The sequence below is a fragment of the Antedon mediterranea genome, chromosome 5 (assembly GCF_964355755.1).
Source record: "Antedon mediterranea chromosome 5, ecAntMedi1.1, whole genome shotgun sequence".
NCBI classification, from domain to species: Eukaryota; Metazoa; Echinodermata; class Crinoidea; order Comatulida; family Antedonidae; genus Antedon; species Antedon mediterranea.
In genome coordinates this window covers 10971285-10995235 of record NC_092674.1, presented here as the reverse complement: position 1 = coordinate 10995235, position 23951 = coordinate 10971285, and the positions used below count along the sequence as shown (strand labels likewise).

At 32.7% G+C, this 23951-nt stretch overlaps 3 protein-coding genes across 4 annotated transcripts in view; 2 read left to right on the top strand and 1 right to left on the bottom strand.

The window, feature by feature from the left end:
• Positions 1–217: 217 nt before the first annotated feature.
• LOC140050529 (adenylate cyclase type 9-like) overlaps positions 218–23951 on the top strand; it is a 63234-nt gene continuing 39500 nt past the window's right edge. Inside the window, exons 1-2 of one of the 2 annotated variants that reach the window (XM_072095767.1) lie at positions 218–383; positions 7932–9576. In XM_072095767.1, the coding sequence (XP_071951868.1) occupies positions 8082–9576 (1495 nt within the window). In that variant the 5' untranslated portion in view covers positions 218–383; positions 7932–8081. The remainder of the gene's footprint in view (positions 384–7931; positions 9577–23951) is intronic. The other variant, XM_072095768.1, reaches the window with a different exon arrangement.
• LOC140050530 (uncharacterized) lies at positions 16074–19078 on the top strand. The gene is made up of 3 exons (XM_072095769.1): positions 16074–16354; positions 16914–17012; positions 17103–19078. The coding sequence occupies exons 1-3, from the start codon at positions 16140–16142 to the stop codon at positions 18913–18915; spliced, it is 2127 nt and encodes a 708-aa protein (XP_071951870.1). The 5' UTR covers positions 16074–16139; the 3' UTR covers positions 18916–19078.
• Positions 19172–20432, bottom strand: LOC140050533 (uncharacterized). Its single transcript, XM_072095771.1, has 2 exons — positions 20044–20432; positions 19172–19616 (listed from the first exon to the last, which is right to left on the bottom strand). The coding sequence occupies exons 1-2, from the start codon at positions 20250–20252 to the stop codon at positions 19196–19198; spliced, it is 630 nt and encodes a 209-aa protein (XP_071951872.1). The 5' UTR covers positions 20253–20432; the 3' UTR covers positions 19172–19195.

Below are 23951 nucleotides of genomic sequence, written 5' to 3'. Positions count from 1 at the left end.
GCCCCTCTGTATGAAATATTCATTGATGTGATTATCTACAAATAAAGTTGATTATAAAATAGAATTAAGTTTTTATAATAATATTGATAATAACTAAGTTAAAGTAATGATCAAACAATTTGAAATATAGTTATGATTTTCAAAATTGCCTAAATATTACAACGATTATAAACGCACGGCAGAGGGAGTAAACCATGATAACGAAATAAACAGCTCGACATTGAGTAAGCCGATATACTTATCACCGGTGCTCAAATACAACTGGATACACGGTACACACACGGACTTATGGTACTGTTTTCATGCCCTCTGAAACCAGTTTGTAACCCATTCCAGCAGTGATCGTTACAGGGAAGACCTAGGCTCAGCTTAATAAGCTATAGGTAAGTTTAGAAGTAAGACTATGTTATTGTATGTTATTTTGCAATGCAAACTTGATTCACCAGATTGGGGGAAGTGTAGCCTAGGCTAGGTGGCATGCATACGTGCCTAGTGTAAGAGACAGTATTACAAAGAATCATTTTGTGTTTTATAATCCAAATCAATTTGTATGTTTTTCTCTGCCTGGTTCGGCCTGGCCCTTGTGTTATTGTTAGGCCTAGCTCGGTTACTGTAGCTCAGGCCAAGCCTACTACTACAGCTGAGCTAGTACCGTCAGGGAAAATTTTCATTTAAAAATTTTGTTTAGCAATATTGCTAATCAAACTGATTTTTAAGTCGAGAAACATAGTTTTGTATTGTATTTTTTGCTACACAATTTTCAAAATGTGTAGCAATAAGGTTGTTTTGTATAGCTTTTTGCTACGCTACACTGGCGAAAATGTTCCCTGACCGTGTAATCTTTATTTTTGTTATACTTTAAACAGCCTAGTCTAGGCTTAACCGCTTACCGCTTGTATTTTATGTTCTAGTTTGATAGTAATAATACTGATGATAGTGATATTATATGCGAGCATGCATAAATTTGCAAGCAAGGATACAGACATCATCGGTATTCTCCAAAAACAAACTGAACTGGTAAAAACCCAATTTAAAATGTTTTTCTCTTTATTTACTTTTGTGTTCTTGTGTCTGACAAATCTCTTGTTTAGTTTTCTATACTGTACTAACTGTAAAAAAGAAAAATTAAATCAATTGGGGTTTAAAATGTATTGTAAAACAAGGTTATTGTGTATGTACTTTAAATGTCATTGTACGAGAATGACAATAACACGTCCACTGTAGAGGCCTTGACATTATTTGCCAATATCCCTTGTAGTCTGAAAAGGGATGATCATTACCACAAAAAGATCAGAAGAGATTATTTGTTGTTTATTAAATATATACCTTGATCAATAATATTTAATCATGATTGTACGTCACGCTGCAGGATAAATATTCTAGTGGGACAACTACATGCTTTTCCACTTACTGTAATACCGATCGTCGGTGTAAATTGATCTTAACTGGCAAAGTTGAGGACAAATACGAAAATATTTTTTTAGTGGAACATCCCCACCACCTATCAATGGGACATTTCGCATATGATATGATATTTTAGGGACCAAAAATAAAGGTTTACTACATCCTGTGTTATGCCAACATTCAGATCTCATTTGGGTATAACATTGCATAATGCTTTTATTATCACTAATAATACAATTTACTAAATATTGCAATTATTTTATACTCAACCTTTCAGTGAAAGGTTACAATTACCTTAACACTATAGTTACAGAACAGAACAAGTAATACAAAATAATACAATACAATTATATAATTGATTTAAATTCAATACTGTAGATTTAAAAATATAATATAAAATACCACAAATAAAACTACACTTTAATCAAAATAAAATCTGGCCACAAAAATTACTGTGACCCTGGGAAATATTTATTGTTGGTAAATTTATTAAATATAGAAATATTGCGAACAAAAGAATTCATAAGATATTTTACTGCTCGACAATTGGTTTCATTTGCTCAGATTTTATTATTTTATTAATTTGTACTGTGGAATTTACATTTGATTTAATCATGAGTCCAAGGATACTACATACATTACATTAATTGTCAATTTAATGAAAAAAAATGATCATTTTATGTATATTCCACTACGTACAGTGGAAGACGAATAGATACTGGATTATTATACAGTAAAGTGAATGATTTTATAATATCTTTAGTAATCATTTTAAAGGTCACAGGTCAATGAGCCGGAGGTCACGATTTTAGTAATGGTTATTAGTGTAGAAGAGTTTCGCTATTTCGCTCAATGTAATTGTAACCATAATGAATCAACATCATTGTCGTCAATGCTTTCGTCAGTTGCCACTTAAATATTTCTCAGTCTAATGTTTTGTTTTAAATTAAACTATTAATTTAAACTGTTTCGTGCCTATATGTTTCCTGGATAAACCAATGTTACTGTAGAACTTCTCCTCAAAGATAAGAAATAGAACATTCAATAAATACCAATTTCGTCAAACCACACCCTGAAGTGAATATACAGTACCTGTACCATGTATTATTTGCCCAAGCACGGCTTCAACTAAAAAAAAAGAGTTGATCATTACAGTTACGGTATGTTTCCTTTTTTTAACAACATACTGTACAGTACAGTAAATTATGGTATTTATTCAAATTAATGGCTCAGGTGGTAACCTACTAGTGTTTTTTGTTCAAGGAAAAAATGTGCATTTATTCAAGGTTTAAGGATGTTTTATTCTATGGAGGAAGGCGTTTATACAAAGCGGGGCGTTTATTCAAATAAATACACCATGTAATTATTGTTAAATAAAATTACAATTTTGTAAATTCTGAAAAATAAAAAAATTCAGCCATCAAAATTAGCCAAAATTTATGCTGGCAATAATTACTGCAGTTTAAATGCCGGCGTTAAATGGTTAATTTTGTAGTCGGTCAAGATTGGGCAACATTTTTAGGCCTTATAAATATTCAGTTTTTAGTACAATTTTCTGATCTCCTTATGGTAAAAAAGTTTTTAGAAAGCATACAGTCCGTAGCCTCCAGGATTGATTGTAAGAAAATGGTTTATTGATGATGAAAAATTAATATTGTACTGATGACAGTTACACTTTCCTCTCCTCACATTTTTCAACCAAACCTTTTTAAAATAATTTACAATGTATTCCAAACTTGATATAACCATGGAGAAATAAGTTATGACTTATTTCTTATTTCTTCATGATACTGTAAAACTTGATAATTTGTGAATACCGTTCATCTGATCATACGTGATTGTGAAACAACGTTTTCAAGCAAAAGCCAACAATAGCATTTTTTTATACACTACATTCATTTTATTAGCAAATATCACAAATTGATTTATGTGTTATTGATTTACAATGATACTGTTGGCTTTTTTTGTCTAGAAGGAGTATTAAATATAGTAAAATAAATCGCATTAGATTAGACACGATTTACTAAATTAATTTTTATATGTCAAAACTGATTTGTTTTGAAAAAAAAAATTATGTACAGTAATGTGTTAAAAAAATTGTTTTAAATGTAGTTTTCATTGTGTTAATTTATACAGAAACCTTTCGATCCATGACTTAAATTTGAACTTTCCAATCTGCATTTAGTAAGTTTCGACCGTTTTCATGACATTAAATTCAACAAATTAGGTATGTTGTTGATGTGATGTATAGGGCAATGTGTACATTTTTAGTTTGTGTACTGTAACTTGCATTATCTGAACATGCTCAAGCCTGCATAGAACAAAGTAAAGCTGATCCAAATCATTTGAGTTACAACAAGTGATCTTGTGATTTCAGTTAACTCGCTTATACCTGTACTAGTTACAGTACCTTCTTGTCGTTATCTCCAAGACAATATTACTTGTATTGTACTGTACATCCGATAACTTTGATAAATTTCAGTGTACATTTTGTGATGTATTTTTAACTCTGATGTGTTTCAGATTGTGACATCAGACTATAGCAATAGAAATACTGTACCTTTACCTTAATATCAGATGTTGGTGTATTTTTGTGTTTAAATGCAAACAATATTGTGGCTAGCTTTATACAGTACCTGGATACGTACAGTATATTACCTTTCCGCAGGAATTGATGACGGTGGTATGTAATGTTGCCGTATTCCCACTAAATGGTGCGGTAGCGGATTGTTCCCAGCGGCAGTCATTCGTAGACTACCAACACCATTTTTGGTTTGTGTCATTTTATTTCTAGATCGCATTGAATTATAACATTTTCCAGTGAGCAACAACAATACAGTTATTTAAATAACAATAAATTAATAATTTTGTCTATTTTTATTTGTTTATTGTTGAAATGTCAATTGGCAACTTTAACTGCATACTGTAGTCTGTAGTATTGTTATATTTGAACTTTTCACCTAAAGGTGTGTCAACACTGTCATGTTGCTCTACAGAATTGTAGTACTACTATCCTACGGAAATTCAGTTAAAAAAGAAATAACACACCATAATATTAACATTAGTTCTTGTTTAAAAGAAAATTTGTTTAAAATAATTACCAATAATGCTGTTGGGCTGTATTTTTCAGTTTGGAAAAATAAATTTAGACTTACTTGTATAATAGTAATATAGTAACAGTTTTTCCAAACTTAATACTACCTAAATGGATACCTGTGCTGTTTACTACCTAAATGGATACCTGTGCTGTTTTTAAAATAAAATATTTTTGTACATAAAAATATTTGTTTCCACCCAAATTTTTGATGACAAACCAACCTTTATTTAGGTCTTAATGCCTTTAAAGTAGTTTATATTTCTACTAAATTAGTAACTGTATAGTTAAGATTTTAAAAAGTACTTTGCTATTTATCGCATGACTAGAGCATTAGTAGTAGAGCATTTATTATTCACTGTCAGTCTTTGCACGGCCAGTCTTATGTTTGCTCTATGCACGGTCAGTCTTTGCACGGCCAGTCTTATGTTTGCTCTATTCACTGTCAGTCTTTGCACGGCCAGTCTTATGTTTGCTCTATGCACGGTCAGTCTTTGCACGGCCAGTCTTATGTTTGCTCTCCTCTCCGTTCTTTGCAACATGTTGGCAGTGGTTGGTCCTTAAGCCTCTTTACTCAATTTCCTTTAAGCCTGTTATTATTTACCTATGGTCAATGAGCTTAATAGAAATTGAATGAATTATTTGATTAATACTGGACATTGTTACCATAGAAATCATCACTCCTTTACCATGAATGTAATAGCTAATATAGTAACAGCATGGAGTTATAATTTTGTAGCTCCATGGTGATAGTTTGTTTTCGGATCTTAAAATATATTTAAGAAGAGCTTTTCATTAAATGATAGCGATATTGTGCTTCTTATTGGCTACTTACTGTTCTTGTGTTGGCTGTACATGGCATACTGTAGTGTTTTGTAGCAAAGGTAATTTGATGTTTTTACAGTATATCCATTAAGTCAACAATGTATAATAATGTGATTAATTGCTGCTACTATCATACTCCTTTGGGAAACCCCCATTCAGGGGACACTTTGGGTCTGTTTCTGCTGCCAAATAAATATTGTATACAGTATATACAGTATATATTTGGCAGCAAAAATGGTATATTTTGTCCACAAAATTTGTGGATAAAATACGTTATTTATAAATTTATACCATATTTTCTTGTGCACCCTTTTCTGCTGCCAATAAAAAATACTATATTTACAGTATATGTTTTGATTTTCTGTAAGCTTTTTACACATGGATAGTCTATCTATCAACGAAAGTAAGAAACAACATCACAACATTTGCAAATAATCTGTTGGGGAGACAAAGATTTTGGGAAAATTAAAAGGGAACAAACAGGACAGCCAGATTTACTACTGTACAGTAGAAAGATAATTTAGCAAAGCAAATATTAAAGAGAGTATGGGGTGCGGACTTGTCGTTGAACCAAGTCAATAAAAAAAACAAAAAGAGACTGTAACTTGCCCCATTTTGTGGGATCGAAAGGCAGGATGACCACTCACCATGACCACTCAAGATATGGTATAAAATATACCGTATTTTATACCGTATTTTTATACCATATTTTGAGGATGCAGCAGAAACAGACCTTTCTTGTGAAAAAAATGTGTTTAAACCATAGCCAACCCCTATTCAGGCGACACCTATAATTAAGACACTATATTGAGTCTTGAATGACGCGTCTCCTTAATAGAGATTCTTACTGTATTTATCTTACATGATAATAATAATCCATCCATTCATTTATTCATTAATTTTCTAAGTTAATTTATTCAACCTTTTCTTTAGTATTATCATAGTACATTTAAAGTTTCATTAACTTTGTAATATCCTGCTTTTTTAAAGATTAAAGATGATTGATTATTTTCAATTAAATTGTATATTCAATACGGAAAAAAAAACACAATTTGCAGAATGCAAATACTGTATTCTCTAACAACATCGTTGCAAAGAAATATTAGAGCAATATCAGTTTTGTGTATCACAAAGTTAAAGCGACTTACGACATGATTTGGTACTAGACTATACAGGTAGTGAGTCTAACAAGCATTCTGCACCATGCTCTCGTGTAAAATGCATGGAATGACTTTTAGATTCGATTTAGTGTAATAACAGTATAGTGCGCCAGCATTGTAAAATCAGAAGTCTCCATTGTCAATTTTTAGGAACATCCAACATAGGCTACAGTAATATAGGATAATGGGGAATTAGAAAGTGCCGAACAGCTGTAGTATTGAACTTACGGTTTAGGAGGAGAAAATGTTACAGTAGTGCTATTACAGTATAATATAGATGATAATAATAATAAAAAAAAAAAAAATTTTAAATTGAAAAATCTTTTCAAATCCATTTGTAAAAAGTGTTTACAATTTTTAATGTACAGATTGGAAGAAAATCCTATTTTTGTTAATCTGAAACAAAGTGCTCAGTCAATATGGAGTACAGTAAATTTGACTATTGGTAGGCTACTCATATTAATTTATTCCACTATGCAATATTGTCTAGTCACAATGATTCTGACGAGAATGGCCAGGGTAGTAGTTAAAATCAGTGGTAACTTACCAAAAATTTGTGACAGGGAATTTTACTTCATTACCGTTTTATTTTGAAATTAGATATAATTAATTAGATACTTCCGTGTCTCGTTCTAAAAATAGACCTGCCCTGTTCTATATATTGATCTGAATACTTTAGTAGGTAATTAAAGTATACTATGCATGCTGCAGTTTTTAATTAGATAAAGTTGGCTTTGTGATATCATGTATTGTACACAATTGATTTGTTATGATCTAATATTTTCAATTGATTTTCAAAAGACACTTTGACCTCCATTTGGTTTAAGGTGAAGCGCAAGTGCAAGTAATTAGTATTATACAGTAAACCTCTTAATTATGCCATTTGTACTGTAATTAAAAATAATCGTAAAATAAAGGTTAATGTAAATTTCAGAGAATATACATTGGGATACTCTCTCGGCAGCTTAGACGTCTCAAAGGATTAGGTTTAAAAAATGTAACATACTGACCATGCAGGGTTATGATAATATATAATATAATTTAAACATTACATTACAGGAGCATTAGCAATAGAAACAGAAATTTATCTCAACTGAATTTTTGAATGTTGATGATGTTAGCTTGTGGAGATAATCCCATTGATTTGAGGGTGTGGTTCTTGGGTATTCTGTAAATCTTTGACTTTTCAATATCTTCATCTTATTACTGTAGATTTAAAGCGACTACCAAAACAAATGGTTTAATTTTATGAATATTAATATGGTGTACAGTATTGAATCAATTATTTGAATTAATTTACAAATGGTTGTTTACATTGCATTGTACAGCTTGTCCCATAAACTAATGTACACTATATTAAAAAAGAGTAGGAGTCGTCTCCTGGTCGTCACCTGTAGGCGCTGCATTTAATGCAAATTAATGTTTTTATCATTTTTTGTTTTTTTCAGAACTTTAAACTTGGACTGAGAAAATGAATGATCAGTATTCGACCTGTCACGTTCTGCTTTGTGATTAGTCAATTAGTGTTTTACAGGACTGAGTTTGGGCTATGGTCCTAGTTTCTGTTGTATAGTAAGGTTTACCAGAGATAAATTAACATGGCTACCGAGATGGATATGAAAGTTTCGTATCAATCGCAGGGTACTGCTGACGACGCGATCGATGTTGAAGTGATCTCAGAAAAGAAAAGAGTATCACAAGCCTCGACTAGTGAAGGTTTGTCATCTCAAGGAAGATCATCGTCGATATTTCGCTGCCCCCGACTATTTGAACGGGCATCTCAAAGGTGGCTAAATCCGTCTTTTGACTCTAAAGAAATTGAGGACCAATATCAACGGTCGTTGATTCCGGAGTTAAAAAAGCGTTTCCGATATGCCCTACTTTATACGATTTTAATGACTATTAGTTGGGTGGTTTATACAGCAGCAATGCAACCTAGTAACTGGCAAGTTATGATTGCTATAGGTGTTGTTGTTTGTTTCATAGCAATAGCATTTTGGTTGTATTCACTTACAGAACATTACAAATCTTGTGTTCAATTGTCTTCTGTCATCATGTCGCTGGTGTTATGTCTTCTAACTATTGTTACATTTATCGGAATAGACTCGTATTGCGACATGAATGATTATGCCTTCATTAAAAGAAGTATATCAACGTTCGCGATGTGCTTAGAAATTATTCTGATGATGTACACCGTGTTGCCCATGCCGTTGTACTTGTGCGCGCCAATTGCGTTTGTTTTTTCGTTTGTTTACGAGTTTGTCTTCTTCTATTACTCTTACCAATGTAGCGATTACTCACAGACTCAATTTGTAAAAGAACTGTTTACCAAGATCTTTCTACACCTATGTATTCATTTGATCGGCTTCCACATTTTCTTTATGACACAAGTTCGTAGCCATAGCACATTCTGGAAAATTACTCAAGCGACACAAAGGCGGCATGAGTTCGAGGTAGAGAAACTAAACACAGAAAAAATGATTCATTCTGTAATGCCGAAATATCTGGCAGGTGAAATTATGAAGGTTGGAACTCCGAATAAAAAACAAACAGCGTTTAGCGAGTTCTTTATGATGACGATGGAGCCGGTGAGCATTCTGTTTGCAGATATTGTTGGTTTTACGAGGATGGCTGGGAAGAAAACTGCTGACGTTCTCGTTGATTTGTTAAATGATCTATTTGGACGGTTTGATCTACTATGCGAAGTGCATGGGTGCGAAAAAATTGCCACACTTGGCGATTGTTATTACTGTGTATCTGGTTGCCCCGAACGACGCGATGATCACGCACAATGCTGTGTTGAGATGGGCCTAGCTATGATAGATGCGATTAAAGAATTCTGTAAAGATCGTAATGAGGATGTCGACATGAGAGTCGGAATCCACACAGGCATGGTTCTTTGCGGCATCATTGGCAAGAAACGTTTTAAATTCGACGTGTGGTCTGATTCCGTGTCAATAGCCAATCAGATGGAAGGTGCTGGAAAGAAGGGAATGGTGCACATATCGGCAAAAACGGCAGAATACCTCAAAGATCTGAGTCAATATGAATTAACTGATGGGAACGGTGACACACGCAATAAAGGAATCTTGGGTAAGACATGTTTATTTTTACACCTGGTGTGATAAAATCCTTTTTCAGTCAAGAAAAAAAGCTACTGTCTAAAGTTTTTGTCAATCGTTTTCTTGCTTCCCTGAACAGTTGTGTTAAGTATCGGTTATGAATCGGATTACATCTTTTTAAGTTCCACTGCGATATACAGTACAGTTAGTATAGAAGTGTAGAAAGGGTGTGTCAAAGGGGGGGAACTAAAACCCTACTGTACCTACAAAGGGGTTTTAGTTTTATTTGCAGTGCTGTTTTGGAATAACAGAAGGCCATAACATTTTGATGAAGACTCTTCAAAGGTTGCCATCGATGGACATCCACATAGCACAGATCTGTACTTGATATTTTAACTACATTTTTACACATTTTATTTTATCTTGGTTCAGCAACAGTCTTTATCTGAGACAAAGAAATCATAAACCATACAATAAATCATCCTACATTGACAGCCAATTCATTAAGAATCTAGGTGTAATTTTTAACACTCATCTCATTTACATATTCATCATTACAGTATTTTGTTGGAATGACATTTGTTTCCATGCGGATTCTACAGAATAATATTTTGAGACGATCCCTTTTTTACGTAGAGTAACTAATGTTCTGATCAATGTTTAAATTGACATTCCACCGCGTATACTACAGTATCTATTTTTAGCTCGCATGCATAATTCATTCACATTAAAACAAAAACAATACAAAACTACAGTACATAAATTATGTTTTCAGGTATAGATTGTGTTTCTTGGAAATGCATCAAAGAATATTGATTGGATTAACTAACAAATATCAGGCATTGCTTTGTATGAAATCTTTTGATACCCATAATCATTAATTATTGTTTAATAACGTGCAGGTTCAGAGGCAAGCTGATTTCACATGTAGTAACTGTTTGCAATGTAAATGTAAAGTGTGTGTTTCAGTAAAACCAATGGATGAATGGGACTTTTCTATCGCAAGATACAGTACTAAACATCCTCCTGTGCCTCCTCGAATAGTTTACTATTATGTTACTAGTTAATCATTTTAAAAATAAGCAATCTCAAGGTGGATTCGGGATTTTTAAATAAAGGTATCCCATGTTTTGAAATATAAATTTACAGAAATTCATCAGTGTTATACGAGCATGATTTATTATTTTTAATACTTTATATTTCAGAATGTTTAGCACACATTTGTTACCCCCAACATCCCTTTTACTTTCGCACCTCTTTAGACATAAATTAGCTCAACTCTTATGAACTTATGAGTGAGATTTGACCAGAGTTATATTCCAAAAATGTCTTACCCTGTATAATACTAGTCAGATTATACAGTAGACAGATCATTTTGCATTCGATAAAATGCCTAAAGTAACTCAGAACTATTGTTCTGCTTACCTAGATAAACCAACAAGGTGGTTTTTTTTTGGGATACTCATTCAAGGTTGCATCGCAGTAGATTCTTGTCATTGCCGTTGTTGTGAAGGAGCGATTGCATTGTGAGCGTCTCTGCTTACTGTATGTTTGAAGAACAACAAACGGTGCTGCTATTGGATTTCATGCAATTTTTTTTTCATACACGATAAGATTTTTTTTCGTACAAGAAAAAAATGGAAACAAAAGTACTATTGCATGATCGTTACATAGTACATACTATTGCACTCCATTTGACCCACAATTGTGTAATCAAATAACAGGAATGTATTTACAGTAGGTGTTTATAATATTGATTTTTGATATTGACAGATTTATGTCTGAAATGAACCAAGTAAATGTACACTCTATTTTTAATTAAAAAGCCTTTTAAAGACACAATACCATCAAAATATTAAGATACTTAGATGCACTTAACAGTACTATGTTACGTGAGAAGCAGACAATATTTTAAAGTATACAAGTGGTATAGCATTCAAGTACTCCACTTGTCTGTCAACTTAAAATACAGTTAATATTTAACAAAATTATTAAAACATTGCATTCCTTATGAAATACTTGGAATCATGTATTTTAATACAGGTCTACGATTTAGTTTTACTTTCAATATAAAATTGTAGTAGTACATTTACCTATAAAATTACTGTATAATATTTATGTAATGCCTTTTATTTTAATGTTATTATAATTATCCTCATTCACAAAAATTTAGATTATTGTAGTCCTTTTATACACAAACCAACGGCAGCCAAAGTACACATCTTTTAGAAGTTTACTGGCAAGTAATATTGTGTATTGTGCATTGTATAGGACCAACCAAAACGAATACATTGTTAATTGAACAGTTCTTGACTACTAAACTATCTGCATACATCTCTTTTCTCCCAGATGCGCTTTGAGTTTAAACTACTGTATAGCTTCTCCGTGATACACTTTTCTTCCTCTTGAATATAGACGCGGCGCGAAAACCTTATTACATTCAAACGGTATAGCAAAAAATGCATACAAAATGCTGTTTATTTCTTCTTGATCATGACGTCTTTTGATTAGATAATAAGAAAATATTTTTTATCAAAGACAGCATAAATGATCGTCCATCCTACACCCTTAAATTTAGTACCTTTATTTACAGTATACCCTGTATTTGTTTATAATTGAAGAGGTAGCTTTTTCTCTGCAATATGTTTAGATGAAGAAACATATAAAATAGGCTTAATTGATGACACGGATGTCTTCATTCATTTCAATTAAATTGAGGTGTTTTTTTTTTTATTTAGTGATTTATTTTAATTAGGTGAGAAATGTTTTCATAAGGTCTAAATTAAAATGGTGGTCTATGCTGAATTGTTAACGTATGACTAGCGTTTAGAGAGAACAACTTCCCTTTCTTTAATTGTTCTAAATAACTATAATTAATCTGAATATGGAATTGTCTAATGCTATTTGACAATTCTGTTGCATATTTTAAATAAGCGCATTATAATTCATGGTTCTATGTGACCTTTGAACCTGTTAACAGGAAGCATTGATCTTGGAGCAGACTGATTGTCAACAGTTCTTGACTGATTTTTTAGGTTTTTACAATTATACAGGTCCGAAAACTAAAAGATTCGTCGTCTATTGAAAGAGTGCCTTAATTTAACAACGAGAAGAAGGCTCTTGCTCTATGTCTTTCGACCACAAAGGTCATTATCTGCTTTTCGCCTCGCATCTTCATTTCCTCTTTTGAAATTGAATTGCTAAACGATTACTTAGGCTATATTTAGAACCAGCTTTGATATTTTCCACATTTTGTGTATAGAAGGATTAGAAAGACAATTTACTGTATTTAAATATGGATTGAGCTAACAAATATATGTACATTATAAAATATAAACTTGAAAAATAGATAAAATATGCAGCGTATTAATATTGAATAATAATGCAATATTTGTTTGGAGTGAAAAAAAGGGTCTTGCACTTGCTTCATGAATGTCTTGCAAAGGCCAGTTGGCCTTTATGCATGTCACGCGACCCTGTGTGTCCTTTTTTGCCCTGTATGATGATTATGGCCAATTTCCTGAAGACAAGCGTTTGCATCTGTAGTTTGTATTTCAGCCCTTATTTGTACCCCCATCGCTCATTGTTAAAAGGTATGACACATAGATGCTAAAAATAACTGCCATTACACCACACCCAAAGCTTTAAATTACCCTTACTGTAAATGTATAGTAGAATCCTCGCTCATATTTAGAAGCCGCATGGATTTTATTTTACTATTTGCGATTTCCTCAAAAAATTTCAATAAAAAACATGTAAAAATCATTCATTTGTCATAAAAATAACATGATCACAGTTATTCCAGCAACTAGACTTCTAAAATCATTCTCATGTTGTTATCAATTAGCTAGTAAAGGCCTAACAAATATCAAATTCTGGACATGAAACTATCAATTTAATTTTTTTTTACAGTAAGAAAACAATTGTATTTTATAATTAATTTTATTTACATGTTATATTAACTTTTATGAAAAATCTGTGAACTAGTTTGCCAAACCAACTGCTAGTTTAATTAAAGATGTATTAAACCCCAAAAACATGAAATATGAAATGAATATAATAAATCAGACTTTGAATAGGCCATTTTGTAGTTTAAACAAAATTAATCACTTCCATACAGTATGAAAAAAAAACCGAAAAAATATGTTTTCACTATGACAAAATAAACAGTTAAATTCAAGCAAAAACCCATTGACTTCCAGTAAATTTTACTATTTTTTGCTTGATATTACAGTTTTTTCAGGTAAATAATTTTTTTTAATCCAATTTTTGGTCAAAGTGGATATTACTATTAACTATTATTATGAGACAATCATTAAAATGGAATATTCAACAAAAACATTTTAAAAAGTTATTTTTTTCAGAAGACAATACATCTTTAAAAAAAATTTGGGACATTTTATACCTCGCATTTAAAACAATTATTTTTTCAGGGGACAATATATCTTTAATAGAAATTTGGGACATTTTAAACCTCATGAGATTTGTTTAATTTTGACTGAATTTAACCCTGTAGCGCTTTTATCATTGAGTGGGTTTACCATTAAGATGACTGATTGATCAATAAACAAATAAATAAAAGGTTATTACCATATACATGGAGCCAGATTTTTGGGTGCTAAAGGTCAAAGAAATACAATGCATTTAACAAATAGAGCGAAAACCGTTTTAAAAATTAAAAAAAGTAATAAAGTACTTTAGTGTATATTTAATTGTTCAATAAATATTTCAAATTTTTGACTGGTATTTTTACGTATGTATGTTAAAAATATTTGCGTCAGAAGAGCATTATAATTATTATGATACTCAATATTTCTAATGTCTTATCACGATTTAAATTGCACTAATACTACTGTTGATAATGTTTCAACTGAAACGACTAACAAAGTACTTTTACCATGGTTTCAGAGAAGTACTTGATATAATCTTTCCAATTTAATGTTTTAAGAGTGACGTTTAAATGACGTCAACATTGCGATAACTTCATTCGTCTCTTAAACTGGAAGCTTCGTCTTCAGAGTTCATTCTACATTTTTGTGATTTAGTATGTGAAAGCTAGGTGCGTACGAAACATTTATGATCAGTCATTGCTATAATTATCAATATATTGGTAATTTACAGTAACTTAAACTTTTCGTTTCTGGTCTCTTTATTCAAGGTCATTTATTCTTGCACAATGTCAAAAATTCCCCATTATTTCCCACTTAAATTTTTTTTTCAGGAGCCAATCAAACTTGAAAAATGAATACGGTATTAATAAAATCAGACTTTGAATACTCTATTTTGCACAAAAATAATAATTTCACTTTATAAAAGACAAAATAAACGGTAAAATTTAACCAAAAATACCCTTGAATTTGTTAAAAGAATGTAGAAAATATATTTTAGCGGAAGACCAAATTAAGACAATAGTCGATAATAGTCTATAATTTTGCGGTTTAATAATAAGCAATCAAAATCATTAATAAGTACGGTATGTAGTATGTTTGGTTAATTATTAATTATTACCTAGTATTAATTAGTTTATGATTGATGCTACTGTAGGGTATCAATCATTAGTAAATGATACTGCTACATAATATACACATTCAACTATTTGCATTTTATTATGTTTGTTGATGACATATTGTAAATTGAGTTTAGAAATTAAATCAATAACAATTTTCAAATGTACACATTACAGTATAAAATTAATGTGTTAATGTATTGATTAATTGTTATCACTGACTCATGATATACTGTACTGACCAAATGTGTTAAATAGTAAATAATGGGAATGTCCCTTAAATAGGGCTGTCCCTTAAATAGGGGTGTCCCTTAAAGAGGGATGTTCCTTAAATACAAGGGATGTCCCTTAAATAGGGGTGTCCCTTAAATAGGGGTGTCCCTTAAATAGGGATGTCCCTTAAATAGTGGTGTCCCTTAAATATGGGTGTCCCTTAAATATGGGTGTCCCTTATTTATTTGCAAACGTATTTTACATGGATGATATTTTCATTAAAAATAATGTTCTTACAAATGGTCCATGATTAAAGAAATGCATGCATAATAGAGGTGTCCTTTAAATAGGGGTGTCTCTTAAATAGGGGTGTCCCTTAAATAGGGGTGTCCCTTAAATAGAGGTGTCCCTTAAATAGGGGTGTCTCTTAACTAGTGGGTGTCCCTTAAATAGGGGTGTCCCTTAAATAGGGGTGTCCCTTAAATAGGGGTGTCTCTTAAATAGGGGTGTCCCTTAAATAGGGATGTCCCTTAAAGTGCTAGTGCCACAGCCTTTAAATTAAGATATTAATGATTTTTTGGGTAGACTTAATGTCTATAAATCTTGACCGAAATTTGCATTGACCTACTTTTAACGGTATGGCCGTAATCGCCTCTTAATTAGGAACGTTAATATGCCCTCGTACTTTATAAGCGTGACGTCACAGGCAGAAGACATTCTACTTCCGCCTTTTAAAACAACACACGTGCATGCATGAGACGCTGGTTTACTACTAATAATATATACTGTATACTGCTTTCTACTGGTACTAATTGTTATTTTCAACTATTATTATTGTCAGCTACTTTTTTATTTATCTATTATAATAAATCAATATGCCTTCTCGCTGTGTTGCTGCGAATTGTGATCATGAAAATAACTTATTGTTTCGGTGGCCAAAGGACAGTTCCATCGCCAGGCAATGGACGCGATTTGTACGTACAAAACGCGATAAATGGAAACCCACAGCTCGATCAGTGCTCTGTTTTAAGCATTTTTCAGACGATTCATTTACAAACATGGGTCAATTCAAAGCTGGTCTAGCTACAAAGTAAGTATTTGTTAATTAGATGAATTTACTTTTAATATTTTACCTTCAACAAAAACTGCATAAAATACGTTCGCCGTCGCTATTGTTAGGCCTGCTGGGCCCGCTGGGCCAAGCCTAGCTTCTAGGCGCGCCGGCACATAATTTGCAGTAACATTAAAACTACTGTACATACATACAGAGTACAGTTGCTCCGCCTGATATATATGTATAGTATTTACTTTATGTTGGTTTATCTTTAAATAAACTTAACATAATTAATAAGTAATAGTAACAGTTTTGCCTACACCACACAGATAACTCAACTAGGCCTAACCTAGTTGTTATGTATTTGGCTTATTACATTAATAATAATGGGATAAGGGCTAGCCTAGCCAGGCCTAATTAGTACTACTGAATGCTGTACAAACATGATGGAGGTTAGTCAATGCCTACACTATTATGCTCAGTAGGAGAATGTCCTGTCGGTGTAAGTGGGAACTAACAACTATATTATAATTATATTGCTTACGTTATTTTGCCCTTAATATTAACTAGACAACGGTTTCCTCACTACTTTTAGGCTTTTACTGAATGCCAAAACAGCGGTACCAACAATACATGTTGTGAGGGAGACATCCGACGATGGTGGTCAGGTGGCCAAAGAGTGTACAGCACAGAGGTTAGTGTAATAGATTCAATAAATAAAAGAAAAAATGTTTAGGTTTGTCTGATATTTATTTATTAATAGTATTAATATTCATTCCAACAGGTCAGCATTTGTTAAAAGAGAAAAGGCGGGAGTGATCAGGGAGCTTATTACTGGAACAGAGGATGAGGAAGAGGATGAACAGGAGCTGGCAAGTGTATGCGATAAGCCTCTTATGGTGTCCAGAGGCACACAGACACGAAAGCAAAGAAAACGTGTTCGGCGACGAAAAATGAGCAAAGCTAAAGTCGTGGCACCCAAAAAAGCCAAACCAACATACAAAGAACAATCGTCTGATGAAGATGATGAAGATTTTGATGAGTCGACAGAAGATGATAGCGATTCAGATTATCGACCGGAAGAGGATGTATCGGTTTCAGATGGTGAGGATACAGAGATGGAAGATGATGAGATGAAAGGATTTAATGGGGATGCACATAGACAGCCAAAATACATTGTTTTTCACAATCACCTACTGATGCTACTTTCTATATGCCTTTCCTGTTTTTCCAGTAAAGTTCAAGTATGTTGTCGTAACAAGGGAAGCATGCTTATTGCAAACATAAGATGCTTATGTTGCCACACTAACCGCGAGTGGAAAAGTCAGCCAGAAGCTAGAGGTACCCCAATGGGTAACATTCTACTAAGTGGGGCTATTCTTTTTTCTGGCTCAACACCCACACAATTTTTAAGAGCGCTAAAAAGTATAAATGTGAGCGCCATTAGTAAACGTACTTTTTTCCGTCACCAACAAAATTTCTTGCACAGAGTTGTAAGGAATAATTGGTTTTCTAAAAGGGATAAGCACTTTGCTGAATTACAGGGCAAGGATATTTCTATTGGCGTAGATGGACGCTGTGACAGTATGGGCCACAGTGCAAAATATGGTTCATACACATCAGTTGACTTGACCGAAAATAAGATTTTGAATGTTGAATTAGTTCAGAGTAGTGATGTTAAATCATCTTATCATATGGAACTTAAGGGTCTACAAAAAACATTGGATGTCTTTAAAGATTTCAAAGTAAATATAAGTACAATTGTTTCCGATAGACATAGACAACTACAAAAATATTTAAGGGATAATTTTCCAGACATTAAGCATTATTTTGACTGCTGGCACATTGCAAAAAGTATTAAGAAAAAGATCCAGGCCATATCAACAAAAAAATCGTGTAACCTTTTAGGTAATTGGCAAAAATCTATTTCTAACCATTATTACTGGTGTGTAATGTCCACCAACATTGATGAAAAAGATATCATTGAAGCAAAGTGGAAGTCTGTGGTAAGACATGTACAAAATCTTCATACTGGACATCCTGAACCATATACGGAATGTGCCCATCCGGTAATGTCTCCTTCAGACCAACGGTTAACAAAGTGGTTGACTGCTGATACTGAAGCTTGTGATGCCTTACAAAAATTTGTTGAAACCAAAATGTTGGTGAAGGACATTCGCAATTCTTCACCTCATGGGCAAACGTCATCAGTGGAAGGGTACCATAGCCTTATTAATCATTTCGCTCCTAAAATGTTCCACTTTTCATATAGTGGAATGAAGAGTCGACTTTTCATAGCTGCTCTTCACTATAATGAGAACAGTACCAGAGAACAAATGGTAAATAAGGCTGGAGAAAAGCAATACGTAATATCATTTCCCAAGTACAAGAAAGGGGGTTACATTGTTAAAAAACTTTTAACAGAATGTACATATAATTATGTTGATGAGTTGTTCAAGAGTCTTCTTGAGGTTGTTATGGAACCAAATCTAGATGCATTTACAGAGACCATACCACCATCATTGTGCGCAGCATTTGAAAGACCTGAAAAAAGTGCTGCAGTTGCCCAACATACAAGCCGGTTTAAAAACCAGTAATAACTTGACACCATGTTTATTAATCATATAAATGAATTGAACACAGCATATTATTGTAGACATAATAAAATTGTTGAAATATCCACAATGTACTGTATTTTCAGACTATTTCATTTTTTCCCCAATAACAATGTATTGGAGATGTATATGAGTGAGAGAAGCAATAAAATCAAAATGAGTTGCAAATTGTATAAATTATTACTGTACTTTATTTAATTTCAAAAAATTATTAACCTAATACTAAATAGTATAAGAAAATTAAAATGCTGCTATGGCTGTTTTAATTTAGGTCGGGTAATTTAAATCCTGTAAACACTGGGTCATCTCCAGGTGGTGGGAAATGTGCTCTTATGCAAGAGACAACACAAGACGGAAGCACTATACGGATATTTTTTCCGACATATCCATGTATCCATCGGGCATACTGTCTGTACGATATGTGACGGTACTTTTTGTTTTTTGGTCCGTTATAGATAACTTTCTTATCATAGTGTTGCTTATACGAAAGCCATGCTACTTCCAGCACCCAAGGGTCAAGAGCAACAGACTTGAAACCTGGATGATTTGTGATGCAGGAGAATGGAGCATCATTGTTGAACAGATTGACATTGTCTTCAAGTTTAGCACTTGTGTTTTCGCACTCCTTGCAGCAGATGCACTCTTCCCCTGAGCCCATGATTTGGCAATGTTCACAGGAACACCTGAACAAGATGAAAACATGTATTTAGTCATTATAAAATTAATTATTATGATTATAATTAGTTGATCATATCAGCAGTCACTCAATCAAGTGAAATTCAAATGCCCATTTGAACTATGACCAGAATATTAATATTAATACTTTAGGCCTAGTCCATCTATTATTATAACCAAACCCAAGCCAAGCAAGGAGTAGCCTATTATTATTAAACCACCGTCCCAAATCCGACCCATCTAATAATAATCATCAAACAAATTACGATGGGGACTTTATATTAACGTATGGCATCTCACAAAATTTGAAAAAAAAACCGATTGTATATTTAGAATTTAGAAACACTGAGGTAGCTCTAGCTTCGATTGATTAATTAGGCCTAGCCCAATCAAGCAGACGCTTCACTACAACAACCACAACGGGGGAACACCTACCATTCTAAATTATCCAGGCGTGCAGCCATCATGTCAACATCTTCACCTTGGGCTTCTTCATCAATGTCTTGTAATTCATGTTCCTCAAAACGTGGTTCGAAATTATATGGTATTATAAGGCCAGTACCATTTTCCTCATCACTTGATGATGAACTACTACTACTTGGTCTATCTGATGAAACACTTTCTAAATCGCTTTCGGAATCCATAACAAATATTCAGTAAGCTTGTTGTGATCGCCGCGGGGTGTGTTATAAGGCGCAAGATGCAGGTTAGTTCCTCCTCGCGATCGTCGGTGTTCTGGCTGTGACGTCACATACAAATGTCGAAAGGTAACATTTCGTGACCAAATAACGACACACATATTGCTTTTTTTTTCATATATATAACACTTTATTATTGAAACTCAATTTAACACAGTATCTACATATATTATTCTTGATACTGATAATAGTAAATGTCGTATTTGTCGAAAGTGTGGCACTAGCACTTTAAATAGTGGTGTCCCTTAAATAAGGGTGTCCCTTAAATAAGGGTTCTTTTATTCTTCTGTACTTAAAGTTGTATTTAAATTTGAAATTAAGTAGTATACACTTTACACTATCAAAAATATCTGTAATTCGTAGTCTATTACGTGCCTAGCTTACCTGGATAAACCGATAAATGCCATATTTCTCCTCGAAGAGCGAGATATACTAAAAAATATCAACAATGTAAAAATTGGATGTCATTTTCAAATGCTTGAATTTTGTAGCCAAATTTCATTACAAATATTCTATTCCATATACGAATCCTGCTATACATTATTCAACATAAAACAGTGACTACATACTGTAGTAGTTATTTCATTTTTGTATAAGTAATTCCAATAGTATTCTATTTATAGAACTATCGTACTTAATATATGATTTGCATTTGTATTATTGAATATTATGCGCATAAGAAGTAAAAAGGATACATTAATGTATTGCCATAAATAATGCATTTGTTATTTGAATTTTAAACAAAAGTTCTTTATTAAAATTAAAATGTAATTATTCAATTTTTTTATACCCTTAAGACTATGCCAGGGTTGTTATTGTTTATATTGTACTCTATGTGATATTGTAATTTGTTGAATGTATTCTTAATTTATTAATCAATAGGGCCCCTGGATAATTGTTAACCTACCTGGTAAAACTGGAAGGGTTACCCTCTTTATACAGTAGATGCTTGAAATAAAAAAAAGCAAAATATTCATAGACAATTTGAATCAACTGAGATTAAGATTTGATTTCATCAGATATCAAAGCCTTTGTTTTTTCTCTATGTTATGGGATTTAACTGTGTTAAGTAGTTTCATAATAACATTATCAATAGGATAGGGTAGTTTTGGAAGTTTCCCAATATTATTTATTGTCAGGCAACGAGATTGTTATGTGAAAGGCTTATCAGTCCGATAGGGAGTTATGAGTAAAATTAAATAATCTTTAAGGCCCTGTTTCTTCTACTGTAAACTAGTTCTTAACTTCTTCTACTGTAGTTATTTAACAGTACCTACCGTATATTTCGATGTATAAGTCGCACCTGTGTATAAGAGTAGACGCACCCCCTAACTGAGAGTAAAATATCGGTATTTTTTATATCGTCGATGTATAAGACGCACTTTATATTTCATCAAAACAATGTTTTTTTAAAATTGTTATCAATATATTGTAATAATATATTGTTATATCTACAAGTCCTAGGCTCGGCCGCGCCCAGCCTCAACAAGTTATTTCTAACTTGTTATTCATTTTTTGTGTTTTTTTTTTTAATTTCATATTCATCATCAATAAAACTTTTAATAATACAGGTATGGCCTGGGTCTGAAAATTAAGGATCTAGGCTAGGCCCAAGCTACAGCCTGACCTAAGCCTGTGTACTTTCACCGGGCTGGGCCATGGACGAGTACTACTATGGAGATTACAAGTACGTCCCACGGTCATTACATTACATGTTTTCTGGCACGTCAACGTAAATGTCCACTTACTGTCGACGAGTAACAGTCGACTATGACCCATGTGGACAAGACCGTCGTGTGCACGTTCACATAATCTAATAAGTCCTTATTATAGCTGTGTACATAATGTGTTACAGTCATAGGATCTATTAAAATGTATCAACCGGTCAGTCACCTTAGTTTCAGTTTTAGTAATAATATCAAATTAATTATCTACATTGCTATAAACTTTACCTTACATTATAATTTGGTCACATTAACAAACCAGTTGTAATTAATACATTCAATATTTATCTGTATTTTATGTAAATTTTACTGTTGCCATGAGTAAAACAAATTTCAGATTACTATAATTTGACAATAAAGTTTACTTAAATCTTTAGGTATTATACTATAACGAGTATCGTGCTATATTATATTTGATTAAGGTTTATAGTTGTAAAAGGAGCGGTCTTTGATCAGGCAGCGATCTCACATACAGTACTGTAGAAGATTGTACATTGGAATGCATGTCGCATACAGTACTGTAGAAGATTGTACATTGGAATGGATGTCACATACAGTACTGTAGAAGATTGTACATTGGAATGGATGTCACATACAGTACTGTAGAAGATTGTACATTGGAATGGATGTCACATACAGTACTGTAGAAGATTGTACATTGGAATGGATCTCACATACAGTACTGTAGAAGATTGTACATTGGAATGCATGTCACATACAGTACTGTAGAAGATTGTACATTGGAATGGATGTCACATACAGTACTGTAGAAGATTGTACATTGGAATGGATGTCACATACAGTACTGTAGAAGATTGTACATTGGAATGCATGTCACATACAGTACTGTAGAAGATTGTACATTGGAATGGATGTCACATACAGTACTGTAGAAGATTGTACATTGGAATGGATGTCACATACAGTACTGTAGAAGATTGTACATTGGAATGCATGTCACATACAGTACTGTAGAAGATTGTACATTGGAATGGATGTCACATACAGTACTGTAGAAGATTGTACATTGGAATGCATGTCACATACAGTACTGTAGAAGATTGTACATTGGAATGGATGTCACATACAGTACTGTAGAAGATTGTACATTGGAATGCATGTCACATACAGTACTGTAGAAGATTGTACATTGGAATGGATGTCACATACAGTACTGTAGAAGATTGTACATTGGAATGCATGTCACATACAGTACTGTAGAAGATTGTACATTGGAATGGATGTCACATACAGTACTGTAGAAGATTGTACATTGGAATGGATGTCACATACAGTACTGTAGAAGATTGTACATTGGAATGGATGTCACATACAGTACTGTAGAAGATTGTACATTGGAATGGATGTCTTCTCTCAATTTGGTCCTTGCTTGTGGAACAAATCAGTGCAAAAGTTAAAGATGTATTGTCCCCCAAAAACATTATAAATGAATATTAATTATTATTATTTTATAGTTTTAATAAAGTTAATCACTTCCGAAGAAAAAAAACGAACACAAAAAATATATATATATAAAATTTGATAATATATGGTTAAATTTAACCAAAAATCCATTGGCTTGCAGCCAATTTGACAATTTTTTTCTTTAAATTCCAATTTTTTCAGGCAAATAATTTTTTTAAATCCAATTTTTGGTTGAAGTAAATACATATTATGTGACATTGAAATGGCATATTCAATTAAAAAAAAAAAAATTATTTTTCAAAGAGTATTGTTATCCATTGATTGGGATCATTTTCTGTAAAGCGCTTTTATCAATTGAAAGTCTCATAACTGTTAATATTATGCAAATTTAGGTACAGAAATATTAATGGATTTTATACTTTAATAGATAGAAAAAGTATTTAAGTGCTTGGGTATATTTGTGCCTATAGATTGTCCAAGTTACTCTTCCAGGTGA

Excerpts from the sequence above, each read along its gene's own strand:
- LOC140050530 (XM_072095769.1), top strand. The coding sequence starts at position 16,140 with ATGCCTTCTCGCTGTGTTGCTGCGAATTGTGATCATGAAAATAACTTA. Across the intron at positions 16,355-16,913 it reads AAAGCTGGTCTAGCTACAAA|GCTTTTACTGAATGCCAAAA; the intron begins GTAAGTATTTGT and ends CACTACTTTTAG. Across the intron at positions 17,013-17,102 it reads AAAGAGTGTACAGCACAGAG|GTCAGCATTTGTTAAAAGAG; the intron begins GTTAGTGTAATA and ends TCATTCCAACAG.
- LOC140050533 (XM_072095771.1), bottom strand. The coding sequence starts at position 20,252 with ATGGATTCCGAAAGCGATTTAGAAAGTGTTTCATCAGATAGACCAAGT. Across the intron at positions 19,617-20,043 it reads CGCCTGGATAATTTAGAATG|GTGTTCCTGTGAACATTGCC; the intron begins GTAGGTGTTCCC and ends CATCTTGTTCAG.